At 40.0% G+C, this 16,246-nt stretch overlaps 1 protein-coding gene across 1 annotated transcript in view; it reads right to left on the bottom strand.

Moving 5' to 3' along the window:
• The window catches only part of RYR3 (ryanodine receptor 3), a 585,899-nt gene that overhangs the window by 63,807 nt on the left and 505,846 nt on the right, over positions 1 to 16,246 (bottom strand). Inside the window, exons 68-75 of the mRNA XM_007940521.1 lie at positions 15,428 to 15,515; positions 15,241 to 15,333; positions 9,994 to 10,008; positions 6,925 to 7,095; positions 6,563 to 6,622; positions 4,375 to 4,506; positions 3,866 to 3,978; positions 815 to 911 (exon numbers count right to left, since the gene is read on the bottom strand). Of these exons, the coding sequence (XP_007938712.1) occupies positions 815 to 911; positions 3,866 to 3,978; positions 4,375 to 4,506; positions 6,563 to 6,622; positions 6,925 to 7,095; positions 9,994 to 10,008; positions 15,241 to 15,333; positions 15,428 to 15,515 (769 nt within the window). The remainder of the gene's footprint in view (positions 1 to 814; positions 912 to 3,865; positions 3,979 to 4,374; positions 4,507 to 6,562; positions 6,623 to 6,924; positions 7,096 to 9,993; positions 10,009 to 15,240; positions 15,334 to 15,427; positions 15,516 to 16,246) is intronic.

Below are 16,246 nucleotides of genomic sequence, written 5' to 3'. Positions count from 1 at the left end.
TCACTGACAAGAATATACGAAAAGTATAAAAGGCAAAATAAAGAGAAATGGAAAGAAAATGGAGAATTGAAAGAAAAAGGGGAGGGAAGAGAAAAGGAAACAGGAAGACAGGGAATGATAGAAAGAGAGAGAAAGGTAGAAAAGGGTAAATGTGAGAAACACAAGGCAAGGCTAATGGAGAGAATAAGTGATAAGAGAAAATGATAGAGGAGAGAAATAAAAAGGAGGAGGAGAAGAAACCAAAGCCTGGCCAAAGGGGAGGAAGGTTTATTTTCTTTCTGAATCAGGATGAGGCTCTGTTGTGCCTTTGCAATGAGCTTTTCCCCTTGCATGTCATTTTGAGTAGCTGTAGAACATGAAGTATGTTAGAGACAAGGCATGCCAAATTTGCTGAACGGTCGATTATAGACATGTGAGATGCAGGAAGGGGATATATATGCACCCTTCCCAAAGCAGAGTTATTGACTAGGAACGCAGGCCCTGGCTGGGGTGGGGTGGCCTCATGCAACCAATGATGCTCAAAATGTAACTTAGCACAAAACCTCCCTAGCATGGCTATGCATTCTGATAAATATTAGTTGTTAATGATGGTGATGAGGATGATGGTAATAGTACTAGCACCTCTAAGAGAAAAATTCATCCTCTGGCTCTTATAACCATTAGCAAGGCATCCTTTGAGAATTTATGCTGTTAGTTCATTTCAAATTTACACACTAGGTTTTTATGAATGTTTAACTGTTATAATGCACACACATGAAAGTAAAGATCAGATTCATTCACACCCATATTTGCTCCCATTTGAGTCAGTACTTACAGCCAAATCCTGTACTAGTTTCTCTTCAAAGGAATACTCCTCTGTTTCTATCCAAAATCTCTGATAGCCATGGAGGAAGAGGTTAATAGAGCGGTGCCTGAGCGGAAGGGGTGAGAGTGAGATCAAGAAGGATCCATGGAACACCTTATTTTAGTTTGAGTGATTAATGGTTAGTAAGCAGGACAGTCTTTTGTACAATTCTTTTCTTCTGATTGGTCAGGGTAGCCAGTAGCAAACCAGAGTAGTAATCTCAGAGAAACCAGAACCCTCTAGCGTGGTGGTTCCTGTATACTTGAAGCACCAAAAATTACAATGGTTAGTGTAAGACATGGCTGTAATTGCAATCAGTGGTACCCTGGTCTCACAGGGACTTAATCATATTTCTATTCTAAAAAGAAATAATTGATTAGGCCAAGTAACAGTCCAGCAGTATTTGCTTATTAAGGTTCCTTTTAGCTGAACACCTGTCCAGAAAATCTAATCTAAATCAGGCTGATGGTAAGTGGTTCTGTTCCAGATACATGGAGAAGAGCAAATCATAGCTTCTTTACCTTACAGGGTCTCCAATGCACCACACCAGGAAGGTGTTCCAGTTTTTACTTAGGAAGATAAGACTTGGTTATGCTGTGCTCATGAACATGACTTCTGTAGGCCTCCTGGATTGTAGCTGTGACCCTGGTATCTGGGAACACTGAATAACTGGCATTAGCTACTCATTCCCTATAAACGAAGATTGACTTCTGGGAATATTAGCCACTCAGCAGTAGTTTAGTGTTTACAAATGTGATGAAAGTGGTGAAGAAGGAAAAAGAACAAAAAGATGAAGGTCAAGACCAGAGACATCAAGACCTGATCTTGGGTTCCAGTACAACATAGCTCTTGCCATCTTTTTTCAAAATCTGACCAATCAGAATTGTTTTTCAAAAAATTGTACAGAATTTGTTTATATGATAATATTAAATCATGGTCGAGAAAGGAGGTGTGTACAGAGAATGAGCAGGTCTCTCCACAGGTTACATTACCATTAAAACAGGTATAAGCCTGTCATACTGAGTTTTTTCATTAACCTTTTCCAGCCAAACCCGTTGAAAGGTGCTCAGGAAGAAATTGTTAATTTTGTGTCTGGAGAAAAGCATACAGGTTTTCTTTTAAAAACTAACATCAGAGAAATAATTTCTACATAATAAAATATATCTCTTTAGTCCTTTAGATCAGCACAAGAAGAAAAGTCTACACCATCAACTTCACAGTTTTCTTTTGTTTTTGCTATGAAACCTACTTAAAATCTTCATAACCAGGACAATCCCTCTAAAATAACTGGATTGGGATGGGAGGCAGTGCATCTTTCATCATGGATATAGTGAATCCTGGACTTATTTTTATCCACACAGTGGCTGAGTTGCTAAAGGAGAAGTCAAAACATGAAAGGATCACATTTTCAGTGGAGTCAGAAAAAAATGCTTGTTTTTGAGAAATGTAATTCTTGCCTAGCAGTCTTGGCGCTGGATAACTAAGCTCAGAGCTGAGCACTTCCAGAGGCCAAATTAGCATGGCTTCATGTGTGTATCTCTACCAGAGAGAAAAGTAAATGCTTTCTGATGTTTTACCACTTCTAGAAAACAAACAAAAATTGAATGTATTTTTACTTTTTTTGTCAGGCTATGAATTTCACTTTGCTGCAAGGATTTTAACTTAATGCCTATATCTACTTAATTTTTCTGCTTTTTATTCATGTATTCTAGTTGATTTTGTGGTGCCTCGTCCCCTTCCAAGACACTAGCCTGTTTTCTCAAGAGACCTATAGAAGCAGTTGTCTGTCTCAGAGGCCATGATTCTCTACCATCTTCAAAGATGCTAACCAGTAAAGCTCTTTTGCTCTGCTGGCTTGGGATAGGGTTCCAAGGATATTCTGGATAAATTATGGCCAAGATATGCAATTTGACAAAAGAAAAATGTTAAGCACAGAAATGGGCTTTAATCTGATATTCTAAGGAAATACATTTATTTATGTGGGATTCTGAATTTACTTGTTTAAGTCAGTTTATTTTTCCCAATCAGGTGAGGATATTTCTATTGATTTAAGAACTGATATAATCAATCTCCAACTTTTTTTTTTCTAAATTAATCATAGTCCTGGCCTTTCTCACTCTACAATCAATCTGAAGATGGGAATGTTGCCACATGATCAAAAACACTGAGTCAGTCTCAGTAGCCTATTCTGTTCCAGTATGTCAACAATACTCTTTCCTATGTTAACATAGGACATGTGTTGACACACATTTCAGAATCTGTGTCAGATAAAGGGCATCATTCCCAGACTAATCTCTTGAGGCATCTGTAGCCAACACCTTCTTTATTTTGAAGGGAAATACACTGTGCTAAAGAGTTTTCTGGTGGTGTGATGGTTAAGTCCTCAGCTGCTAAACGAAAAATGGGTAGTTCAAACCCACCAGTGGTTCCATGGGAGAAAAGGCCTGGCAATCTTCTTCCATGAAGATTTCAGCTTAAGAACCCTAGAGGGCACTTCTACTCTGTCCCGTAGGCTCATTGTGAGTTGGCCCTGAACAATAATAACAAAGGATGCTCAAGTTAAATTTCCACACCTGCTGAGGAAACACTATAATTTTGGTGCCAGGCAAGTAAGTGCCTGAGTAGAAGAGATTATTGTTTGAGCTGTTGATAGAATTTGGGGTAAAATATTTTAGAAACCACTTCATTCTTCAGTCAACCCAGAAGTCTTTATAGCCTCACAAAGAATTCTAGCTCAGCAGGTACAGAGCATTCAAATGTGTGCCTGGCTGACTTTACAGTACAAAATGGTGAGATGAGGCAGGCTTGGAGCACTAGGGAACCTCATTTGGTTTCAGCTTTTATGCTTACCTTGTTGCCTTAATAGGCATTATACTACATGCAGACTGCAATGGCTCCACAGTTCAAGGACTCCAATTTCTACTCCTTGGATCAGAAGTGTCAGAGCCAGAAGAGAGCACAGCTGTGGGTGGATACCTTAGTTCCCATTATTGACTTGAATAAGATAATGAGAGTAATTACCTGGGCAAATTGTAGAGAGGAGCCATCCTGAAACAGGCCACCACTGCCCGTTTTCGTTGTTTTGACAACAGTTTGTGCCAGACTGCCTTCTTGGACCTCAAAGGCTGTTCTACCTGAGAAGATATCAAGTGGGTATGTTCACACTAGGCTGATCTTCTGAGAGGCAAATGACAGTCAACTGAAGCACAGAGTTCTTAACTGGAAGAACGGTGGCATCTAAACTATATAGACAGCAAAATGTACCTTCATTTTCTTTCTTTTCCCAACTGCATTTGGCCATTTATTACAAATGGATGCGGGGCTTTGGAGCTAATGACAAGAGTTTGGGAAACACTGGGAGAGTAAAGAATTGAGGGTTGTGCTACTATGAGGCACAAAGAGGATACCTGGGATGATCCTTGTTTTCTGTCTTATGAGGGCACTTATAATTGAAAGCTGGCAATGGATAGAAGCTTTGTGTTCTCCAAGATAGTGCTATTGCCTCACTACTCAGGGAAGAGGCTCCTTACTTGCTCCAGGTGAAAGACTGCTGCTGAAATTCTCTGCACACGCTCTACTGTCTTTTCTGGATTGGAAGGTTCTTCACTCTTCAGCACATCCTTATAGAGATTCAGTTGCCATTTTACAGCCGGGTCATCAGACTGAAAATTGAAGCACATGTGATAATTGAGCAACACTACTGTACCTCTTACAATAAAAAAGTCTTTTAATCCAAGCATGACTCCAGAGTAACCAAGAATCTCGTTTCCTATTACTTCTCCACCGTATTCTTATGGAACATCTATAGACATCACATGGGAACTTCTTATTTTAGCTTCCATGTCCCTCAACTCTTCTGTTACATTTTCTATCATTTTATTATCTCTTTGTGCTGCATCTGAATGACTTCCTCATATTGGTATTCCAATTCATAGATTATCTTTTCAGCTGTGTCTAGCCTACTTTTTAACCCATAAATTTGAGTTTTTAATTTCAATGATTGTTTTATTTTTAGCACCACTATGAGGTTTTTTTTTAACCCATTCTCCTGCCTTTTAAAAGATAACATTCAATTCTTACTTTATGAGTTCCATTACTACCTTTATCTCGTTAAATGTTTTAAACATGTTGTTGTTGTTATTATGTGCTGTCGAGTCAGCCCTGACTCATAGTGACCCCTCCTTGGTTTTCTAAGGCAGCATCACTACAGAAGTAGGTTGCCCAACCTTCCTTCCGAGTAGTGACTGGTGGGTTTGAACCGCCAGCCTTCTGGTTAGCAGTCAAGTGCCTCAGGCATTACACTACCAGAGCTCCTAAACATACTTTCTTTAAAATCCCTTTCTGTAGTTCTTTAGGCCTAAATTCTCCCTTGCTGCATTTGCTGACTCTCCAGTGGTGGTGGATTTCCTTTGTATGTGTCTTGAAATTTTTTTTTAATGTGAGCGAGGAGTTTTTTTTTTATTGGCATCCCAGCCCATATTCTAGGGAGTGGAGACTTTCCATGGGGTTTCATGGTTTTCTTTGTAGGAGATTCATGACTCCCACTAGTTCTGGGTTAATTTTACGTTAAGTTTCTTGCTCTGCATTTATGCACTGCATGGATAATTAGGTCCTACAGTCCTCTTCCTTTAAAGTTATTAAAAACCTGAGCCCCTAAGATACATATCTGGTCCAGAGAACCCTATGAGCTCCAAGAACATTGGCTTCTTCCTGTTACTATGATTTAGAGTATCTTCTTGTTTCTGGGACTTAGGATCTCTTTTTAATGCCCTTTTTTTCTGGCACATTTTATCTACCAGTTCTGTGTTTAGGGTGGGGAGGGGCTTTTTGTGTCAATTTAGTCCTTTGTCTTAGGGAGCAATATATCTGAGGAAGACGTTGTTCAAACTCACAGGCTGCAAAAAATCTCAGATAGCCTCTTAAAATAAATCTCTATTACACCAACTCTAACACAAACTTATTCTGTTGAAAAATCCCTCTAGAGTAAGAGGTGCTAAACTTCTCCTAGGTGTCCATTTCACACTTAACAAGTCTCAGGGTCAGCAATTCTGACACTTAATCTACATCCCCCCTTGTAACAGTTTGGTGTCCACATTGGGGGAGATGGAAGACATGGTATATTGGCTGCCTCTGTGCATCCTCTTTGGAATAACAAGAGAAAAAACAAAAATTAAGGGCAGAGAGCTATTCCTGCTAATTAAACATATGCATACCAAAACTGGTTTTAGAACATATTTTAAAACTTGAGTAAACTTGGAACCACTGAGACTATGGCCCCTAGCTGCCCTTCAGGTCTGGAATTGAACCCACACCTGTGGCTTCCAGCCAAACAAAAGACAGGCATATGAGGTGAACATTTACATTAGGTAGATACACTCCTTGGAGAGAACAGTCATGGGAGAAAGAAGGGCTATCTATGCACAGGGAGACAGCTCAGGGAGCAGGAGTGCATGGAGGGATGGACACAGGGAAGAGGTAACTATGGGGAGGAAGTGGGAGGGGAGCTGTTGCACTGTGGTAAATTGTAGTCAATGTCATGAGACAAAGTGTATGTGAACTGCTGTATGGAAAGTGAATTTGCTCTGTAAACTTTCACCCAAATCACAAAAACAACAACAACAACAACAACAACAACCCTGAGTAAATTAAGTGGGAGACTGACATCCTACAGGCAGAGGGAAAGCCTGCTGAGCTCTCATTGTCTTCCTGTGTCATTACCTTTTCCTGCAAGTGCAAGTTATTCCGCAAATGTTCTTTGACCTCTTCATCTGTGTCCCTCTGAGGAAAGAGATGTTAAATTTTACTACTAGATGTCACTATGGAAATGTTAAGCAGAGTAGAGGGATATATGGACAGTTTTGCTGGGATAGAACAAAAGAAGAGAAATTACAGAGACTTCTCCTAAAGGGCATGGTACTGACTCCCATACTAGCTTTAAGAATGAAGGCACATTTCTTCTGTGCACTTTAGTCTCTGTCCACCTGCCCCAGGGAATGAGAGAGGATTGAACCATTAGTGGCTAGGCACAATCTCTACCACCACCCTGTATCATGCTCAGCCAACACGGATGGATGGCTTACATAGCTGTACCGTGATTTTGCGAGGGATATCAGCTCCTGGTCACCTGGAGTGCACATATTCAAACCAATGGGCAGCATTTTCTTGAGTGCAGCCACGATGAGGGAGGTCTGGATAGAATACAAGTCTCCCCTTCGCTTTGTCTTCTTCCGTTCTTGGTCCTGTCCTCCAGACTAGGAGATGATGTTAAAAATAAACAGAGAGGGGCTCAGAGATTCTCTCATCTAAGAGGTAGCCTGCTTCTGTGGACCCTGTCAGTACAGCTAAGAGCCTCACTACATTTCAAAGGACAGTCAGAGGAGTATTTTATACAAAGAAGAACTAGGTGTCCATAAGACTGGACCTCACCCTGAGCCTTCTGTTTGTGCATATGCACACAGAATCACATAAATACACACATACCACAAATATCTAATGCCCTTGCTCGCTCACTTCTTGACTAAAAAATCAACAAATAAACTCAAAAGGAATGATTTTATAAGTGACAAAATGACCCCAGAAAATAAATGAGATACTGATGCTTGGGAATCAGTAGAAGTGTGGAAGAGTATCTGCTATAGAAATACAACCTTGTGTTTCCAGGGTTAGAACCACTGTTTTGGAGCACTGACACCCTATTCCCTCTCCCTACAAGGCATTACCAACTCTCTAGGACTGCTCTGGGGTCTGACTGAGGGGAAAGTTAAGGGTAAAACTGAAGACAAGAGAGAAAGGAAATCCCCAAGTCTGTGAAAGTTCTGTTTTTGGATTATACCTTCATCCCTTTCAGAGAGGGTGAATCCGCTGAAGTAGTAGCTTTCAGATAGGAATCCAATGCTTTGGTCTATGGCAGCTCCAGGCAACTAACTGAGAGCTCTCAGTGTCCACAACACATGGTGGCCATGGGTGGATCAAGGAGACATGGTGCTTCATGAGTAAAGTCTCCAAAAGAGCAAAGCTGACCACAAGGGGCATCTCTCACAGGACTTCACCTCAGCTACGTGGACACTTGCTGAAAGTAGGCAGCCAGAAACTGAAGAATGAAGAGGGTCCACAAGGGAGAGAGACCTGGTGCTCACTAAAGCTTTGCTTTCTGAAATGCCCAAGGAGTGTTTGTAGCAATGAGGTGGCAGCAACATGGTTTACAATGACATACTGACCCAGTACTCTGGGGAGCAGTGGGGAGACCAGACCTCCCCTGGAACCAGCATGAGACCTGGGACTCTTGGGCTGGGGCAGAATTCAGTTTTTGAGGGACTGGTTTCCTGAAGAGAAGAGTAGGGTCAGAATTAACATTGTCTTGGGACTGATCTCTTTAGTTTGCCAAGTATGTAAGAGATTTATAATTATTAATGGACACTCTTAAAAAGGATGGGATTTCTTTCACCAAACTTGTGACAGCTGCACCTTCAGATGGTCACGTCACAGAAACCACAGTGATGCCCCTGAATACTGGCTGGCCAAACCACATCAGGAAGCCCTAATGGCTGCAGAGGCCCTTTGTGCCAGTGCTCCAAAACAGCAAGCCATTGGTCAGCAGTGGGAAGGGCAGTCAGAAAATATGAACAAGAGGGAAGAAATGAGGTTCAGAGAATAGCCATCTGGTGTTCCAGAACACAGCAAAAAGTGACAGCTGGTTCACACCAAGGCTATGAGAATTAGGATTATCATTTACTGAGCACTTAGTAGGGTCCTTACATGTTCTACAGTCAGATGTAGAATTCCACATATTGTGCCTAAGGGCAAAACTCATCTGTAGTCTAAATAACCCTTGAAAAGTCTTCATTATCATTCCCAAATGATAGAGTCTGGTTTTGTGTATGTAAATCATGCAGTAATCTGTATGCATAAATGTACACTGTCAGTAGTAATATGAAGTATACAAGAGTAAATATGCAAAATTTTACTACATAGAATTGTTTACAGAATTTAAATTATTTCTTGCTCACTTGCTTTTTTATTTAGCCAATCTCATGTTCTAATCACAAAAGGTAAATTATTTTTACATATATTTATTTGTTGTTGTTGTTATGTGCCATCGAGTCGGACCCAACTCATAGCAACCCCTCCTTGGGTTTCCGAGGCGGTATTACTACGGAAGTAGATTGCCTGACCTTCCTTCCGAGGAGTGGTTGGTGGGTTTGAACCACCAGCCTTCTGGTTAACAGTCAAGTGCCATAGGCACTATGCTACCAGAGCTCCTATATAGAACTGCAAAGTGTCTAGTTCTCATATAAAACATTTTTAATCCTTCTAACATTCCTGTGATATTAACAAGTCAATTTTATAAATGAGAACATAATGCTCAGAGAAGTTTATTCATTTTTCCAGAGTCTTTCAGCAACTGAGGGTCTGAGCCAACATCCAGACCCAAGGCCATCTTGTCATGGACCCATTTTCCTCTTCTCACTAAGGCTGTATGTGATCTGGTTCCTGAATATTTCCATTCTCCCCACCACATACCTTAGGTAGAAGGCTTGGGACAATGGCAGCAGACACACATTAATGAACAGAAAGGGAAAGTTTTCCAAGTGATAACCTGTGGGAGTAACTTGAAAATTGTCCCAGTGTTTATTCTACCTTGAGTATATTTTGCGAAAACTCATGATCTGAACACAAATCATTGAATTTAGTCCTTGGAAAACTCTCTTTGAGTCATGGAAGTCTTGTACCAGAGGCAGAACATGTATACTGTGTAAAGGACTGGGACCACTGGCAGAAAACAGGACTTCTGACCCAGGCACAGCACAACAGGAGATTGAGTTTCATGGGCCCTCAAACTATCAGTTGTCCCTATCTCTGCCAGTGTGCTGGCTGCAGAGAGGGCAGCTGGGGGAGGGGGCAGAGATAGCAAGGAGACCTCGGTTAGGGTGAGGCTTGGCTGGCTTCCCTGGCTTCCCCATTCCAAGGGTGGGTAGGCCTACATTCATTCTTTGACAGGCAGTTGTCTTCCCTGGAGCAGGCCTGGGGGACCTCTAGGTGGGAAAATCCATTCTGTACCACCCCCATGGTGATCACAGTGCAGAGGGTGGCCAGAGCCTGGCATCTCTACTACTAGGACAGAAAAGACACGTCATGCATTTGACCTGTACCTTTACTTGCATGGCCTGTGTGGAAAGACAAAAGAAAAGAAACAGGGAGAAGAGTCAGTGAGTAAAAAGCAGGGGTCCAAGGAATAAGGTACCACATGTTAGTCAAAGCTTCTTAGCCCTAGTTTCTTTCCCAACACAACAGAAATTCAACCATTCTGGAAGCCAGTTGGGTATGGCATGAAGAGTGAGGAGGAGGTTAGGATGGAGGTTAATTTGGTCATTACAGACTTATGCCCAGATCAAGCAGCCCACCTTTGAGGGTAGGAATGTCATCTCAGAGACCACCCTTCCAGAGTGGATGGTACACAGAGCCAGAGTGGTCTTCAGACCTGGTAACCAACATGAACTCTCTAGATCTAAAATCTTTCCCTCTCCCACTTCCCTGGTATCACTTCAGTAAACTACAGATAATCTGTCACGTGATCAAAGACTCCAACCTCCATTCTTCCTTCCACCCACCATATTGTCGCCTCCAGTAGATCTGGGCTACAAAAAGAGAGGGGAGAGCAGAGCTAAGGGACAATGCTTGTGATTCTGTTAATAAAAAACTTTGCTTTTAAAAAAAGTACTCCAGAAAGATTTAAAATGAGTTAGGATAATTCCACAAACCAGAGGAGAGAGCATCTCCCTTCTTGTGCTGTACTTCTCTTCCTCTCAGCCCAAGGTGGGACCTTTAAGTATACCTCAGGTCAAAGGATCTTATACATTACATGTTCTAAATCATTCTTTTCATCCCATGTTGCAAATATTTGTCAACTCAATGCATTTCCCTAATGCTGGAAATGCTTTAAATAAACTGGTAAAACTTCATTTTCTAAATAGGAATTTATAAATTGCTATCACTTTAAAAAGAATCTTGGGTAGCACACACAATTAAGCAGTCTGCTACCAAATGAAAGGCTGGTAGTTGGGATCCACCCAGAGGCACAATGGAAGAAAGCCCTGGCAATTTACTTCCAAAAGATCAGAGAAACTGAAAACCCTATCAAGTACAGTTCTCCTTTGACACACATGGGGTTGCCGTGAGTTGGAATCGACTCAATGACAACTGGTTTGGGTTGATTTTATTACTTTAAAATCATTTCATTTTCCCCATACTTTACAACCAGTAGTTTATGATTGAAGAGATGATTTAAATACAGTACTTAAAAGACAAACAGAATTTTAAGGTCTAAGGGGATTCAGTGGCATCACTAGGATTGGTGCCACCTGGTGTGGTAACTCATGATCTTCTCCCTTACCAGAACATAGAGAATTCTGAGTAATGTTTATTATAAATTTTAATCATAGAATAATATGTGATATAGTTGTAAATTGCTTAAATGCTGTATTTCTTAGATTACATGAATACTAACAAAACTGGTTTTGCAAAATCTTTCTACAATGAATTACAAAGTTATTAGTTACAACATTATTAGTAATTGAACAAAAGTCTGATTTTTCTCCCTCTTTTCCTTTAATTACTACTTCATTCTCAAAAAAAAAAAAAATTATAGGCATAGGTTTACAAACACTAATTACCACAATATTATAGACATAACACCAGAAATTTGACAAAATTAGCAATTATAAAAACATTGGCACTAACAAAAATAACAGCCTGTGCTTGTAGCACATGCAGATGAAACCATGTGATTTGAAGCATCATTGTAATTGGGTAATAATGACAGCTCTGACTGGAGTCCATTCGAAGGTTCAAAAGGTAGATTAGCATAGAGTTTTAGCCTTGTAGTTATACTGATACATGTAAGCTGGGCTTACAAAAAACTTTTGTTGTTTTAACTAACTATAGCGATATTTTTTATAAAAATCATAAGATCTCCTGAAACACTACACAAAAACTTTATAGACAGTCATTTTTGTGTCCTTCCCTCTGACAGGCTCACTTGAATGTGGTCCACATCCCTGGCACCCCCATAGTGATGCCACTGGGAGAGTTTCACTCCACTCCACAAGTTGGAGAAGTGCCCTGAGACTGGACAGGGGGAACTCACTTCAGGCTTTTGAACAAAGGCAAATGAACCCTTGCCATGTGAAGGTCTTATCCTCACTGAAAAAGTAAGTGAAGTAAAGACAAGTCAGCCCAAAATATATTTTAGAGTAAAAGGTGAATTTCTAGAAGTCAATTTGAGAATGAGAAAGTGAGAGAAAGAGTGCAAGAGAAGGGTATGTGAGGGAAGGGGAAACAGAAAGTTATAGGGAGAGAGAGGAAGGGAGTGACAGACTTGCACAAGTGCAAGAATAAAGGGAATAAAAACAAAAGAGCTGAAGGGCATGAGAGAAAGGGACACTAATATTTCCTGCATCAGTAAGACTTTTATTTTATCGTTTTTAACCCTGGTCAAGAAATTGGCATTTCTCAGGCTAACCACGTTCTAACTTACCATTCCCCTCCGAGGAAGCTGCTGCCATTTTTCCAGAAAACAAAACAAGTTTAAAAACAAAACAAAACAAAAACACTTGCTCAGCTTAGTTACATTTAGTTGAACATACATTTGCAAACTGGTGCTATATAAATAAAATATACAATGAGCCCCCCCAAACAAATTGCTTTAGCTGCCAGAATAATAGCATCTCTTTGAATTGACCTTCAATTAATCAAGTATGAACAACTTTGCCCACTGTATATTTTCTCCACTTCCTTTCCATTCACAATGGCATATGCAGGGTATGTGGGCATGCAGCATTCCCGTACACATCCTCCACAAAGGCTGTCATATGCATTGATGCCAATCTCATTTATACAACACCAGAACTCAAGTAAGAGTGGAGATAAAAGCAAGCACAGGTGACAGGTGATTATTTGGATCAGGTAGTAGAGAGAACATCTAACTGCAGAAAGGCAAAGGCAATGGGGCTTCAACTGTATTAAGGAAAAATAACCCCTTCCTGGCCACTCAAAATGAAGTTCTGCAACCAAACAATACCAGAAATGGCTATGAGAGTGCTGTTTATTGGAGTCATGGTATCTCCCTGCTTGAAATAATACACTGCATTTATGCAATATTATTTGTCCTGGAGATGCTGTTCAAAACTGTTTTTAAACACAGCATCCTAGTAAAGGTGATAGAAGTCAAGTAATAAGCTCAATCCCATTGTATAGATTGGGAAACTGGTGTACACAATTGTTGTGTGACTAATGCAAGACTATCTTGCCAGTCAACAGCTGCGCTATGGGGAAAACTTAGCTTCCTCTTAGTCTCATTCACTGTTATATTCTTTATCTCACCTGAGGCAATAGGAACAGTACTTATTATCCTGTGGTAACATCTAGAGAGCACTATTACACTGTCACTTTGACCCTATTCCATGCAGCTCAGAAAAAATTAGCATAAGTGTCAATGTAAATTTAATAGTTTGTTCCTATAGATGACCTTTATCAAAAGAGAAGGCACACAGATTCTGAAAATGACCATCTTCTGACAAGACAAATATCCCTTTTTCCTCCTTCAGTGATCTATATGAACAACATGTCAGGTTAGTTTGTTAGTAGATTAGTTTTGAAATGTCATTCTGTCACTTCATCTCTTTCCAAATGTAAACCCAAGGACCCTGAACACCCATTCATCATCAGAGGGTTAAGACGTCTTTTGCCATTTCTGCCCAGTTACCATCCCCAGACAACAACAATGGATGCTAGCTGGTTTGGTCCATAAACCAATGAATCTACCCCAAGGTGAAGACAGCATGAAATGTGCTTGGGATTTACTGACTTTCTTTAGGTAGACAGGTTACAGGAGAGCCTCTGATGGCTAAGAATACCCTGCAGAGGGAATTTAAGATAAGCTAGATGTCCCAATGAGCAGGAGTCTGAAAAATGCTACTTTGTGTACTTCACATGAGCAGCAAATATGTTTGCTAAAAGTAGAATGAAAAATGAATTTTGGAAATTCAAATGGAAATTATCTAGAGCAAAAAAAGATCCACCATAGGTTTCTTTGCAGCAAAGATTTCCTCTTGAATGTGAATATTTATTCCTGGCCTCTGTTTTATATGTATGTATTTTTAACCAATTGCATTTTATTAAGCAGTGTATATCAGATCTAAATTCTATCAGTGTTTGGATGCTGGAAGAAGTGTTAGTGTCAACATAGCCAAAAGATAAATGGGATGGAAAGTTCAGAGTGATTGCAGCCAGCCAGAGCTAGTCACACTTTGTGAAATTCCAGGTGCTGAAGTTTTCATTTTTGGTGTCATATCAGCCCCTTGTCTGCAACTCCACATACACAGGTGTCCATCACAAATGATTCTTTGGAAAGACGCCCCTAAGGGCTTTGCTACAAACCCATGATTCCCATCTTTCCAGAACTGATTTTCACTTCTGAGAGTCCCCATGCACACTCCACCTTCATGTTCCTCAAAGGCAGCACTGTACCAGCAATGAGAGAGATGCACATCTCAGGTATCACATGTCACGCATACTTGACATATACAGTCAACCCTCATTGAGGCACACTTCTCGGGGGAACAGAGTCAAAGAAGAGACATAACAGCTGGTAACAAAACATCACATTTAAGTAGGTTTTAGTTTTGTATGTACACTGGAAAGAGCATGTCTGAAAATTCTCTCCAATAAAAATAACGACACCTCACTGTGCAAAACTGACTCAGGAGGCAGTGAGAGGCCAATGGTCCCCTCTTGTATTTCTTCTCCCTACAGGCTACTCTTTTTTTTTTTTTCCCTAGACAAATGTCCAGTATACCCTCTTCCAAACATTTCCTGCAGGGAGATGAACAAATGTTTGGGTTTTTGAGGGCAACTCACATGGAAAATAAACTTAAGGCATTAAGAGGTCAATACTGCTGAAATGAAATAGCTATTGAATGCTCCAGATTGCAGGAAAGCAAGCATAATTTAAGAGTATATGCTACTGAAATGTTCAAAGTCACAAAAAGGTGGCTCTAGGCATGTGTATTTTTAGAGAATCACTACACAGGTGGTTGTTCTATTTTAAACTCACCACCAGCAGCTTTTCTTTTGGAGATCTCTAAAATGCGTTACGCAAGCCTTGAAACTTAAACATTTTGTCATACAAGCAACTATTTATTCATAAAATGTGATGACCATGCTTATTTCAGAGCAGTTTCTTCTGGCTCATTCTCAAAGAAACAATAGTAAAGACCACTGGTTATTGTGGTTTGGCCTAAATGCAGTAAAAATCTATTCCCTGCCAAATATGAGATCCAACCAAGTCATGGCTGAGGTCAAGGTTAAAGAGTCTTTGGAATTGATTTCTAAGGACTTACTTTTGACATTTTGCTTTTGCTGTCTCCAGTTAAAAATGCCAAATTATTAATTTCATTCTGAATCACAAAATTTTGTTCTTCTCTCTTGAAGTTCTAAGTGGAAGGAAATAAAAAAGACAACATTACAACAAAGTTTTCTGAGAATGTACCTTTTATCTCCAAATCTAGGGCCTACACATGTTCTTACATGAGATTTGCACCACAAGATGAAGACTTCCGCCACCATGCGGAAGAGCTGGTCAGAGTCAGCATCAGGGCTTTTGAGCCAGTTAGATCTAGATTGAAAGTAAACATATAAAATTCAGTAATGATTAAAATATTCACACCCTAAAAGTATACCAAGATTGGCTATACATATTTATCCAGATATAAGCGCATCTCCTTATACAGGAGACTAAATATCAATACACTAGTTACATACTTAGATATAGGCATGTAATTGGTGCAGCTCTTTTTGAAAAACCTACAAAAATCACCTCCATTTTACGAAAGTATTCAGGGATTATCCTAGCAAACATATATCAGGAATCAGTATCTTAAGACTGTCAAATGTAGATTTTTTTTCTCTTCTTTAAACTGATGAGTCAGTTAAGTCTAAACTCTATGTTTTAGAACAGGCTTCCCTTAACAATAGCAAGACTACAGAAGTCTTGGTCACAGTGACATCTAATCTTGTCAATGAAACAAATTTAAGTCTCTGAAATTGTGAGTACTCTGAACAGTTCAGGTCCCACTCTTTTTCTTTTCAAAGCAAGTCTATGAATGAAAATTGGAAGACAATATGTTGTTTTGGCTTTTCAACTCTTTTAAAGTCTGATTTATGTATTTTGGGGCTCTTTCATTGGGTCCATAGATATTTATTATGGTTATACCTTCATGATCAATTGATCCTTTAATCATTATATAATGTCCTTCCTTGCCTCGTATGGTGGTTTTTGTCTTAAAGTCAGTTTGATCAAAATTAATATTGCCACTCCTGCTCTCTTACAGTTGCCATTTGCTTGAT

This window comes from Orycteropus afer, unplaced genomic scaffold, assembly GCF_000298275.1.
Source record: "Orycteropus afer afer isolate SDZICR_OR568_19922 unplaced genomic scaffold, OryAfe1.0 scaffold00068, whole genome shotgun sequence".
Classification (NCBI taxonomy): Eukaryota; Metazoa; Chordata; class Mammalia; order Tubulidentata; family Orycteropodidae; genus Orycteropus; species Orycteropus afer.
This window is presented reverse-complemented; position numbering and strand designations above follow the sequence as displayed.